At 40.6% G+C, this 13,295-nt stretch overlaps 1 protein-coding gene across 7 annotated transcripts in view; it reads right to left on the reverse strand.

Moving 5' to 3' along the window:
• ATM (ATM serine/threonine kinase) overlaps positions 1 to 13,295 on the reverse strand; it is a 126,370-nt gene that overhangs the window by 16,583 nt on the left and 96,492 nt on the right. For 4 of the 7 annotated variants that reach the window (XM_078059043.1, XM_078059044.1, XM_078059045.1 and 1 more), the window contains 13 exons: positions 12,753 to 12,857; positions 11,362 to 11,481; positions 10,120 to 10,354; positions 9,459 to 9,626; positions 8,282 to 8,395; positions 7,424 to 7,641; positions 6,762 to 6,969; positions 5,726 to 5,839; positions 5,234 to 5,392; positions 4,460 to 4,598; positions 3,172 to 3,254; positions 1,772 to 1,912; positions 949 to 1,065 (listed from right to left, as the gene is read on the reverse strand). In XM_078059043.1, coding sequence (XP_077915169.1) covers positions 949 to 1,065; positions 1,772 to 1,912; positions 3,172 to 3,254; positions 4,460 to 4,598; positions 5,234 to 5,392; positions 5,726 to 5,839; positions 6,762 to 6,969; positions 7,424 to 7,641; positions 8,282 to 8,395; positions 9,459 to 9,626; positions 10,120 to 10,354; positions 11,362 to 11,481; positions 12,753 to 12,857 — 1,921 coding nt within the window. Of the gene's footprint in view, positions 1 to 948; positions 1,066 to 1,771; positions 1,913 to 3,171; positions 3,255 to 4,459; positions 4,599 to 4,724; positions 4,833 to 5,233; positions 5,393 to 5,725; positions 5,840 to 6,761; positions 6,970 to 7,423; positions 7,661 to 8,281; positions 8,396 to 9,458; positions 9,627 to 10,119; positions 10,355 to 11,361; positions 11,482 to 12,752; positions 12,858 to 13,295 lie in introns of those variants that run through there. The other 3 variants (XM_078059046.1, XM_078059047.1, XM_078059048.1) reach the window with 3 other exon arrangements.

The following is a 13,295-nucleotide window of genomic DNA, read 5'->3' on the forward strand; positions in this document are numbered from 1 at the left end:
GAAGAAGGAAGGGGCCAGTGAGACACGATCGAGGAGACGTGACTGCAGGGTGGGGAGGGCAGGGGCGGGAACAGTGACTCCACGAACGCAGGCCGGTGAGGACGTGCCGACGGAACAGGTGTGAGCTCTGAGAGAGAGGAGTTTAAAATGATGCTGACATTCCTACACGATAGTTAGGAATTACTGCTCTTTTAGGAGTGACAGTATTGTGGTTCTGTTTTGTTTTTTTAAAGAGACGTTATCTTATACAACTACACACTGAAATAAATGTTTACAGATGAAATGATAGGACATTTTGTTTCAAAATAATACTGAAGGGAAGGAAGTAGGGAGAAGTAGAAATGAAACAGATTATCCATGAGCTGATCACTACTGAAACGGGGTGATGGTACAAGGGAATTCATTACATTATTCTATATACTTTCATATATGTTTGAAATTTCCAAGAGTAATTAAAAGAAAAAGACAAGACCGCCTCCTGCCTTTGGACCGAGCGACTGGGGGAAGGTTGTGCCATCTGCTCATCTGTGAGGAGGAGACGTGTTTGGTGTGCGGTTTTTGGGGGGTGGAGGTATTCATCAGAAGTTCTACTTTAAACTTGCTGAGCCTCAGGTGTCTCTTAGATCTCTACGGAACCCACTCATCTTGTCAGGAACCAGCCCTTCCAAATACTGTATGTGATCTGACAAAAGACTTCTTTTTAGACTAACTACAGGGAAAAACAGGGCTTCATGATTAGCAGGGAAGGTGCCCAAATGGCAAAAGGACCGGGACTCCTGAGCCACCATCCACAATGTGTATTTTTCCAATCACCATGCCACAGAGACCTTGTATGGCCCACAAAGTCTAAAATGTTTACTCTCACAGAAAACACTGGCTGAGCGCTCATCTGGGTGATGGCATCTTTTCTAGGCTCTTGATGAAGGGGCAGAAGCGCGAAGTAGTCACCTTGTAGGTGCAGATAGTCAGTTTCCTCTTCCTGGTCTCCGTGTTCCTCTGCAGTAACTTGTTACACATCTGGAAAACCTGCTGCATGACCGCATCCTGTCTCAGGTCGTCACGGCCCTTCAGAGTAAGCAAAGCACGAGCAACTGGGCACAGTCCATTTTATGATAAAATCGCACAGAGAGCATGAGGACAAAGAAAGGGTGCTCAGAAATCCATCTGAGCCTCTGTACTCCTTTTCACAGTCTCTTAAATAACTAAGACCTAGTCTTTCATTTAGAATATGCTGTAACATGGGTAGGCAGACGAGTTTAGAAAAACGTTCCCCCTCAATGCTTCTGGGATTAGGCTCACTGGAACTCCTCCACGAATTCCCAGCACGGCCCGGAGAACTTGGGAGCAGAGTAAGCGAGGAATGCCGTCCCCTTTCTGATACATTTACTAGCAGCTGGCCCAGTGCCACACTCAGGATTCTTGAAGCAAGGGCCTTCAACTTGAACTCTTCAAGAAAATAAGCAACTATCACCTGAACAGTTTTTCCATGACAAGCAAGCGGATTGTTAACTTCATCATATCCGTACGTGTTAAAAGTATTCTTTTACTTCAATCAACTGTTACAATGCTGGCCTTCCAGAGACACAAAAAATTGAAGAAAAGCAATCTGCTTCTAGAAAATAATGTATTTATATTCTATAAGTTTTCCTCACTTGCAATTTTTGAGAAGAAAAATAAAGACCCAAAGCAGGAAGTAAATATCAACTACAGTTTTGCTTTAACTTTTTTCACTAAGACACTAAGGACCACACCCCTGGGGGGGGAGTCTCACCTTGACGAGCTGTCTCCTTTCCTTGCCATCAGAGCCCAAACAGTCTATTATTTTAGGTAAATTTAAACCTCCTGCTAAACGAAATTCTGCTTTAAATGATTGTATAGTCACCAGATTTCCGTATTCTCCGGTGGGGTCCACCTAATAAAGCATATAAATGAGAGAAGAGGTCAGGTTACACTATGTGCTTTAAAGAAGAATGAATTATAAACGACAATTTTAATATTAAACAGAGGAATGAATGACAATGTGCTGTGGGTTAAGAGCTCAAGTGATAATTTACTTCTTGTTTAAATGAAAGAAACAAAATTTAACACTGGAAAGGTTTATGAAGTCACCTCTCTAAACATCTCTCACTAATGCTGGGGCACACAGTGTTAGAATAGTGTTGCCAAAAAGCTACTAAAGAACCTGGTTTCAGGTCTCACTGCTGACTTTGTCTGTTAAGTCCTCTGAGAAACAGTAAATGTCTCACAAAAACATAGTAAGGTAAATTTTTAGAAAAGTGTGGGGAGTGATCTTCTAGGTTGAACTGCTAACTCCGGCATTTTCAGGAAATATTCAGCTAAATACTTTTGCTAGTGTAGTCAGAAAGGTCTTAGTTAATCCATATGATGCAGCTACATTTCAACTCAAATAACTACATATACTAAGAATGTAGTCAAATGATCCTTTTGAAAAATTTTTAAAGTTTCTATTTTAATTCCAGTTATTTAACTTATAGTTATTAGTTTCCGGTGCACAATATACTGATTCAGCACTTCCATACGTTAGCTGGTGCTCATCATGACAGGTGCACTCCTTCATCCTCATCCCCCGTTTCCCCTATCCGCCCACCCACCTCCCCTCTGGTCACCATCAGTATGTTCTCTGTAGTTAACAGTCCATTACTAAACTATAACATCTATTATTACATATATCCCTGCCAACTTGGTATTTCTAGCAATAAAATATCAGCACAACGTAGCTAAAAGTATCATGCATATTACAGTTAATTTAATACTGTAACACATACTGTGTTAATAGCACAATACATGACAGTCAATACATTCTAACACACAGACTTTTTAAAATATGAAGCATTTAGGGACTTTCTTGCCAAGTTAAAAATTTCTTGCCAAGCACATAGAAACTTTTCTTCTTTTAGCCACTAAAGGTAACAGTCTACAAACCTTCCTCACAAGGAAGACAGAAGGTGTAAAACTGAAGGCAAAAGAAAAGAAAGCAGGAGAGTCCTTTAAGTATTTTAAGACTTAGGTAAAGGGAATCTGTAAAGAAACTAAAGGTTAAAACAAATGAAAGTGCTGATCTTTAACCACTTTTGATCTATTTCAAACAGTTAACCTAATTAAGAGGAATTCAGTTCAATAGAAAAATCAAGACAGGTAATAGTAAATTACCTTAATTTCCATAGTTGGAACAACGACATCTTCTAAATTCTTCAGCTTAGTAATTGGCTGGTCTGCTGGGATATTTATGCCTTCTGTATTTAAAATAAAGAGGTCTGGTGACAACCACACACTGAGGAACAGCTCTGAAGCAGACGCAACCTGTGGCTCATCTGCGCTTTAGGCCCCGATCCAGAAATGAAGACCCAGGGCTCGGGACACAACGCAGCTCGGGGCCAGAGCACGGCAACAGCTGATAAGGCTTACACCTGACTTTGCAGGTAACCTGGCATGAGTAATTAGGCCAGAACCCAGCCGACAGCCCAGGCCGAGCACCTTAAGATAATTACACAACGGTCTGCACACTACACAGGTAATGTACTCCCGCCACATTACTATTAAATGTAACCAAAGGATGTGACGATCAATATGCTTTGTTTGCTTAGAGGAATACTACGAGAATTCTCATTCTTTTTTTCAAGTATTAAGAACTTAAATGCAGGGCGCCTGGGTCGCTCAGTCGTTAAGCGGCTGCCTTCGGCTCAGGTCATGATCCCGGAGTCCTGGCATCAAGTCCCGCATCGGGCTCCCTGCTCAGCGGGAAGCCTGCTTCTCCCTCTCCCACTCCCCCTGCTTGTGTTCCTGCTCTCACTGTCTCTGTCAAATAAATAAATAAAACCTTAAAAAAAAAAAAAAGAACTTAAATGCAAAGACCTGATTCTGAACATAAAAGGGAATACAATTGTTAAAATATGGGGAGAGAGACTTCTAAGTGTATACCCCTAACCAAATATTACAGCAGTTTATAATTATTTGAACAGACACAGTAAGAAGAGTGAAGGATTACATGCAAGGCATTCTAATGCTTATGGAGGAAATGGTAAAGCCTTCTCATTTTTAAGACCTAGGGCACGGTGAGTAACAACATCATTTTAAGAAACCTTTGACCCTGAAAACTGTCAGTTATTCAGTTATTTTAATGGATTTGCCTCTACGCAATTAATTCTCTGCGACAAGTATTTGTACCAGGAGATTACCCAGAGAAATCAATTAATTCAGTGCAGTCATATATTACGAGATGACAGAAGATATCAAATGGTAAGTGACTAGGGGTTGCTGAAGCTACTGGATAAAAATTCAGCTCTGGACAATGTGTAAAGTGTAATCATAAGGACCTCCATGTCTGTAATGAATGTGACGTAGGTAAGTTAGAGAGATTACATATTAGGCTCTGTAATGAATATATCTGTCCAGAGAAAAACATAGTGTAAAATCAACTGTCATTCTTTCAAACACCTACTTCTCTGAGTCTTCCACTGAGCGGCATCTAAGTTTGCTAATATGATATAAGCATCACAGAGAGCCTCAACACTTCTGACCATCTGAGGTCTCCTACTTCTGATAGTATGTATTATTCTGTTTGCAGCCTCAGTTCGATCCTATTCAAAAAGAAAAAACAAAAAAACATTACATAAAGAAATACCCAAGACTTAAACTTTTCAGAGTCATAACAAAAGGAAAAGCAAAATATATGCACTAAACATTGGAAAGATTATAATCACTCAGAAACGAATAAAATAGTCACCTTATGAATGAAATACATCAAAAGTAGAATAATATCAACAGTAAAGGACTTGGGTGTATTTTGAAATGTATTTTTTCTTTGCTCGATGCTGTGAGAGAAAAAAGTATTGGTATCCACTATGCTTGGAGAATATTCAGGAATTTTGAACCAGTTTTAGGTGGCATAACAACAAAGGATTTGAAAACTGAATACGGTCAACACACATTCTTAGAATCCCTGAGATTTAAGAAAGGAATATTGGGGTGCCTGCGTGGCTCAGTCATTAAGCGTCTGCTTTCAGCTCAGGTCATGATCCCAGAGTCCTGGGATGGAGCCCCCCATCGGGCTCCCTGCTCTCCTGGAGACCTGCTTCTCCCTCTCCCACTCCCCCTGCTTGTGTTCCCTCTCTGTCAAATAAATAAATAAAAGCTTTAGAAAAAAAAGAAAGGAATATTGTGGGAAAATATGAATACTACAATTCAAAAAGGTATGTATGTTTAATCCAAATACCTCATCGAGCGGAGAGCTTTGTTTAGGTGCATTTTTAATTATTCTATTCCTTCTTGCTGCCTCTGGTTTCGTCAAAAATTCATCTTTGTTTGCATTTGCTAAGGCCAGTATAATAAACAAAGTGTGATGGGGGTGATCCATTGAAATTCTAGAGATAAGCTGTCAAAAAATAAAGAACTATTAGTTTTATGCAACCAACCAATCAAACAAAACTAGAAAATCCGTAACATTTTTCCTTTTGTTTGGCGTTACAGCTATGTGCTTCTCCACCCGATGCCGCCGTGGGTAGAGCGTGTGTGTGAGACGGAGGAACAGGGAGAAATGACAGAGAACGGAGAGATGAGACAAAAGGAAATTCTTATTCCCGCCCTTTTACAGCATAATAAAGACGAATGACTAAAATACTTCTATATTTTCATTTCCTAGAGTGGAACGGTAATGTATAATATATGAAAGAAAAGCAGCTGTGTTTTGATTTTCAGGTTTACTTACATTATTGAGGACTTCATGAAATCCAAGGCCCCCCATCATTTTGGTCCCCATTCTAGCAGCCAACTGGTACATAAGAGGCAAAAATTTGTATGATGGAATCTTCATTCCATCGGTCTACCATAAAAAAAAAAAAAAAAGCCTTAAGAAACAATGCATTTAAAAAAGTCTCACATCCAAGCAAATAAATTACTGTAAGATAAATGCTACCAGCACAAGCATCTACTTGTTAATAACACTTCGCTGATTACATTTTTTCCCTTGACATTCTCTTAGTCTTCCTGATGGGTATTCTAGATCGATTCACTGGTGAGTCACAGTATTTGATCCTAAATTAAACTGTATTCAGAACTGGAACACTCGCACTGATTTCATTCCAGTGAACCCAAGGAGGACAAATGTGGATCTGAGGGTATTGTGATCTCGACTACGGAGAAGTCGGTGCATAATACAATGGAGTAACTTGTGCCCTGTATGCTAAAACTAACAGGATTCAATGAGTACTAGCAGCAGAGATTGCTTCTATCTATCATGAGGCTTATCATTCTTTTCATCCAGAAGAAACATTTTACTTGTAAGCTTCAAATTGGTTGCCAATATAGGTCCTGTAAGCATAACTTTAATATCATCAATAAAATCTAAAATTTTTAAATAAAAACTTACGAAATACTACTGCCTTAATGTTGTCCTAAAACTTTATTTTTCATTTACAAAAGTAATTCACTGTAAAAATCTCAGAAAAGATGAAGCAGGAGGAAAACCCCGCCTGGGGTCACAGCATCATCAGCTGCCTTCCCAATCTCCCAGTCTGGCACCCTGGCATCTCCCAGTGGTCACTGAGAGGGTACAGGCAAGGACGGAACTACATGCTCTCCTCTCTGCATACACCTGCGTCACTGGAACTCATCACGACCCTCTGAGTAGAGCACCGAACCAAACACCAAGGACACAAAGAACGTACGAGTCCCTGACGCCGGTGGGCTTCTGTCTGAGCTTATCGAGCGCGGGCGAGAGCACTGGATTCAAAAAGAAGACTCGCCTTCATCATGCCATTGACTTCAGAAACTCCAGAATTTTCAAGCCAGAGGGAACAAAGACGGAATATCCACATATCATGTCCTTCTCCACTCAGTAAGCAACTGATGTAATTTTCAACTGCTTTACATAAGAAACGTTTCCGGTCCTCTTTCAGTGCACGGAGCGCACATTCATCCAGCTCCAGCTCCCGCTGGACCTTTACTGTGTATCTTGCATTGGATAATTAAAAGAAAACACAAAACCCACAACACAAATCAACAGTCAGGTGTCCATCCCAGGAGAAAAAGCAAAATTCTAAAAATTATAAGGGAACAAACTTCCTTTTAGTAACTGAAAGTCTGTGCAATTCAAAAGCCATTCTAGGCAACCAGGGACAAAGTGGACCCTCCCCAAGATGCCTATTTAACTCTACTTTCCCTATTGTATGCCAGACAAAGGCAGGTCTGAAGAAGGGTTTGATTACATCGGAAGAGATTACTCTTCTGTATTTAAATTAAACACCTCTTTTTAACTATGATACCAACAAACCCAAAAAGCTCTACACTCTACAGTGCACCTAGAATCACACGGCATGAATTCATGCTCTGGTTCAGTACATCTCTCCGTATACAGTCACCGTATCTCTGTGTATCTTACCACTTTCACTGGGAGACATCTCATTACCTGTTGGTCTGGATTTTATGTTCCCTAAGAAGGCCCACTTCCTCTTTGGCCCTTTTCAGAAGAGCCTGCTTGTTTTCAAACTCTGATGATTTCATGTAGTTTTCAATTCTCTGGTACTGAGTGTCCGAGAACCGTGCTAATGAGAGAAATGCTTTCATTTTTCCATTTCTAAGCTCATCACTGCTTTCTCCATCGTAATTTCTAGCAACTTCCACTGCCTTGAAGAAAACACAATCCCTTTATATTATATAGAGATACTAAATGCATCTAAAGAATCACTCAAATCAAAGAAATACCGCACTAAAGTTCAATTTATACATATATATGAACCATATATACGGTTAAGCTAAATTATATGAAGTACAGTATTTTAAATTTTCAAACAGCTCTGACAGTGTAGAAATAACCCCAACAGCTAATATTTTAAAGAACTGTACAAAAACAAAGGCCTCCATTAAATTTAAAGACAGTCCTATTATGATTTTCATGCTACACTAGCTATTCCAAAATTAATTAAACTAAAGGAGTAAGAAGGAGCAACAGGAAGGTTGAAAGGGGCTGGAGCGCAGAAGTGCGAGTCCTACTTGTAGGGTGGCTGAGATTACAAAGGAATAAAGACTGACGTGCATGTTCCTTCTATCAGCTCTTTTCGTAGATAAATAAATGGAGAAATGATCAGAAACAGCTGGTTAAGAGAGTAGCTAGTGGTAGGGGGTAGAGGGAGGACACATCTGGGCTTACTTTCAAAACAGGGTCCTTCTTTTTTACCACTGTACTTCATTCTGCCTTAAAAATTACACAGAGCTACAACAGTGTGTTCATGCTGAGCAACTCTCAAGGGTTGTTAGAAAAGCTTACCTTTTCTAGATAGGTCTGCATGATGACCGCAGGGTTTTCTAGGCAAGTTTCCGCTAACCAGGTGCCACAAACTCTCAGACATTCTGCGTAGATAAGTCTTAGGTCAGGATCATTCTGTATACAAAAAGCAAAACCTTAAAATGTAATTCACCACTATGACTATACGCAAGTACGTTCCATGTGGGGGGAAAAGCAGGTTAAAAATGTTTTTCCTCATCTGCTTTCACCATACAACGATTTTAATAATGACAAGTAGGTAAGTTTCATGAAACAATCTCTCCTATTGGAGCAGCTCACAATTCCTGAACACTCATATAAGCTAGGCACTTTGCAGAGGCTCTATCGGTGTGTATTACCGCAGTTCAAGAGGTTCAAGGTTCAAGAACCCTGTGACCTGAGTCCTGTCATTACCCCTAATATGCCGAGGGCAACACCAACACTAACAAGGTACGAGGAGGGTGGGCACCCATAGCCAGACCTACTTCAGGCTACACTTGTTGGGCGACCAGCAAACATCATACTGTGTCAGCTCCCAGTGCTGTGGCACAGTGACGAGCTCTCGGGTAACGAGGACCAGAGCGCGGTCAGCTGGGCGTCACTGAGCACGTGTGTGTCCGGCCAGCACAGCGTGACTGCTACAACGCCTCTACTCCATCCCCATCACGCGCCGGAGAGAGAACTACAGAGACCGACAAGTCGTCAGTAGCCGGCAGGCGACGGTAAAGAAAGTATCAGACGTGGGACTCCCTAAGTAGGTGGGCTGACAGTCACTCCAACACGCTCTTCTTTTAACTTCTGTTCTCTCACGCCTTTCCTCTCCTATTTATTTCAAACTTACAGTAGCTCTTTCTCCCCACCCCGCCTGTGCCTAGAGTAGCTCTTTCATGTCTGTTTCCCACACATTCTTCTCCAATTCTATGTAAAGTTAAAAAAAAAAAAGGCTTAACATTGGGATAAATCAAATCAATCTACCACAAGTTGGACTGATAGAATTACTGCAAATAGAAAAAAATGAGTATTTTCTAGACTTCTTTTACAAATACTAATTTTCCAGGCTCCTTTTTTACAATTTCCTGTTCATGGACCAGTAACTTCACTGTGGCTTTATTAAAAATATTTTAAAGCACAGTAACTTTTTTATAACAGGAATTAATTCAGTCAATAAAAAAAAGTGAACCTCTGCACAACTGGCATCCAACTTCTTGATCATTTGCTTGAGAATACTCAGGGCAAGACTCTGCTCCTTTTTTGCCCAAAATACTTGTGCTTCCTCCAGCTGCCACTCAGAGACTCCACAACTAGCTGGATTATACTGTTTAATTTGAAATATTGCCCTTTCAGGGAGCTGAAATGAAAAGGACATACAGGAATAAATACTTTTACTATTACTACTACTACCGTGAATAATCATCACGACAGCGGTAACCAGCATTCACTGACAATTATGTGTCAGGACCGTCTTAAGCACATCTCTACCTGCCTCCCCCAGCCCCACATCTGCCTGTTTTTCTCGTAAGTACGTATTTACATACAAGCGTATGTATGTACGTGTATGTGTGCATACGCACACTGTGTACCATCACTGAACTGTTATCAATATAGTAAGTTAGGTATCTTATCATCTTAGAACCAGAAAACAGGCTTAGAGAAGGTAAGTCCCTGTCCAAGGCTTTAACTCAGGTCTGATGCCAAAATGGGAAATCTTGAACAATTATGCTAAACAATATTTTTATAGCAGTCTGTTTCTCAATGACATTTCTGTTTCACTCATGCTTTCTATTTTCTGTCATAAAAGGAAAGGTCACGGGGTGAGACTACACGGTTTTGAATCCTATTACCTGAGTGTTCCCGACAGTTCGGGCTAGTATGGAGAGTTCTACAAGGTGCTTGGTGAGAATGTCCCTAAAACATTCTCTCTGGGAGTTCTCCATTTCCTTTTCCAACAGGATCTCCAAAATGACCGTGCGGAGAGCCATGATGGGCTCCTGAAAACTGAAATCACTGTCTTTGAGAAGCTGGGAGTGTTTCCGCCACTTAGCATAAACTTCAGAGGGTTGCCTGTCCGTGCCTGATCTGAAAGCACAATCAGAATTCACGTAAGCAAGAGAAAGAAGAAAACAAAATCCCTATTGTGCAGGTTCTATATTTAAGATATAATACAAAGGGTTTTTGCAGTAATGACACTAGAAATTTGAAAGAAGGCCCAAAGTTTAGAAAGCTACAAAACACAGGAGCTACAGACGATGAACATCTTTAAGGATTTTCTTAAAAATGCTCTTCAACCTCACAAAAAGCAGCATTTCTAAGTATATATTCTTCTGAAAAGAGAAGACATTCATCAGGCCCGTCACACAACACGCCTACACCCCCAGTCCTGCTCCAGCGCTCCCTGTGGCAAAAGCAGACACGTCAGCAAGGAAATGAAGTGAACGCATTAATTTCTACTGTGCCCAACTATGCACAGGGATGACTCTATGCATAATTACAGTTGTTAAAGAAATCACAATTCAGTGAGAGAAATACTGGCACCTGGCAAACATTATTTATTAAAAGAAGAGAAAATGCATACTGTACAACTAGTTTACATGAAAAGTCCACACGAAGAAGTACTGTCCGATCCTTCAGGACCCCTGCACTGACAGGAATCGAGAGGAAGCAGGAACAGGAAGAAGATGACAAAGGGAGGACTAGGAAATGACAGCTACTTTCGGAAGCTTCTAGGACAGCACTGCGGAGGACACCTAGAACGACACTGATCCAACGCAGGGCTACAACAGAATGGCGTACCATGCGCTCTGGCAAACCACCAGGAAAAAACAATTTTATCTGGGGTACGAGAGGGGAAGAGCTGTGAAGAAGAAAGCACAATGATGCTAAATTCCAAAAACTTGTATTTTTACAATAAATATTTTTGAAAATGCTTCTTTTACTAAGAGCACAGCTCACGAGGCTAATCGACATATCTTGATAAAAGAAACAAACCTACTGACAGCCTCTTTTCTTGTTTTGTAAGTCACTGCAGAGAGAAAACAGCAGAGCTGCACTTGAGAGTTCATTACAAAGTCGTCCGAACCACATACCTAGAGAACAGCTCCCCGATGTTCTCAAGCTCGCCGATGGCCTGCAGCCTGCTGAGTGTGGGGTAGAGAGAGTACACAGACTCGAGGCCCCCCTTGCATAGCTCTTCCACTTCTTTCACCCTGGAGGCAGAAAATACAAGATACGTGGGACACTAAGAGGTTTTCAGAAAGACAGAAGCTCAAATCTGCTTGTAAAGAGTTCTTCTCACTGGCTCTGCTGGTAACCAAATGCTCCTGACATTCGCATGCAGCAGCAAAACGTGGTGGGCATGGAGTCATCACTCAGACTGAGAGTTCACCCTGGATCTCCCACTCCGGGCCGCTAACCCAGGCCACGTTACTGGATTCCTACGTTTTTCCCACTTTCAGAATTATTTTGAAGCTTAGAGAGCGCGTAAGCAAAGAGCCTGACAAAATGGCCAGCACGCAATAAGCACTGAAATGGTAGCGGATATTTCTGTAATAAAATACAGGATTTAATAGGTCACTAACTACTATTAAATAAAAACCAGTGTGTTATGTGTGGTTAGTCCGTTATAGTTAAGTACCTTCTTGTGCATGATCTCATCTGTGCCTCACAACAAGCCCAAGTATCGGTAAACCCTGACCGTGAGTCACCACTTTAAAGAAGGAACACTAATGCTGAGAGGTAAATGCCACACAACTACTAGAGGAGACAAGATTAAAACTGTTGGGCCACAGAGGTCCAGGAAATGGAGAGAGAGGTGGGAATCAACAAGACGTTCTTGAAGGTTCTGCATAAAGAGCTGACATGGTCCCAAAGGGAGTTGTTTTTTTTTTTAAAGGAAAAAACAGATTTGAACCACATGAACAAATAAAAAGGTACTATATATATAAAAAATGTAACAATTTATGTAAGTACCTAACATATGAGCATGCTGCTACATCTAAAACAAAACACAGAAAGGTTCTGTTAGTACTATACATATATATGTGTATTTGACATATATGCATTAAATAATTCTCTAATATAAAACATTTGAAACACACAGAATCCCTTTTCAAGATATGGAAAACAACTGTTAAGATAAGCACACCCACAGTTCCTACTAAAACCTTCCTGTGGAAGAAAAACCACATCCCAGCGCTTATTTCTCAGATGTAGAGCAGCTATGAAGTTGTTAGTCACAGGATTTCGCACCCCCCCCCCCCAATCTGTGCTGCTCAAGTGTCAACGCGACTGGCATGATTCATCACACAGGGACCTTCGTTTCTGGGAGGATGGCAATGACAAAGAAACAGCCAGACCAAAGCCACCAAGTCCTTATCCCTTCACCAGTGCAAATCCTCACACTGAAATTATTCATCAGGCTTTCAGAAAAGAAGCCATGACATTAAATGTTAAGATATAGTAACTCATTTTATAATACCTGGCGTATCTGAGACTTTCGTAAAATGTGGAGAATTCTCTATCTCTCAGAGACTGCAGAGCATTGTACAATGATTCATGGTAACTGGTTCCTTCTATTCCTTTGCTGAGATAATTAAAACATAAAAGGAAAAAATGTAATTATAAACAAAGAATCCTAAAATATACATGTATAAATAGTTTCACTAAAAAAACCAAAATTTGACAACTAAAATTACAACTTCTCCATTTAAAAAATGCATTTTTAGGAATTCTGGCAAGAAATACAAAGAATTTTGTGGATCATGTAAATTATTCAAGCAGAAAAAAGTAAATTTCTCAGATATTTTGCCTGATTCTAACTATGCTACATTCTCATTTATTGCCTCTGTGAACACCAACTGTATGCCAGGTGCTAGGCACCAGTTTCCAGAGGCAGGGGTCTGTGAGTGGACAAGTCAGGTAGGGTCATCATCCTCCTGGAGTTTACGCTGTGGTTTGGAGAAGATGGACAATAAATAAAAAAATACTGGACAGTGATGAGGGACGTGCGGCAAATTAAAAG

This window comes from Halichoerus grypus, chromosome 11 (genome assembly GCF_964656455.1).
Source record: "Halichoerus grypus chromosome 11, mHalGry1.hap1.1, whole genome shotgun sequence".
NCBI lineage: Eukaryota > Metazoa > Chordata > Mammalia > Carnivora > Phocidae > Halichoerus > Halichoerus grypus.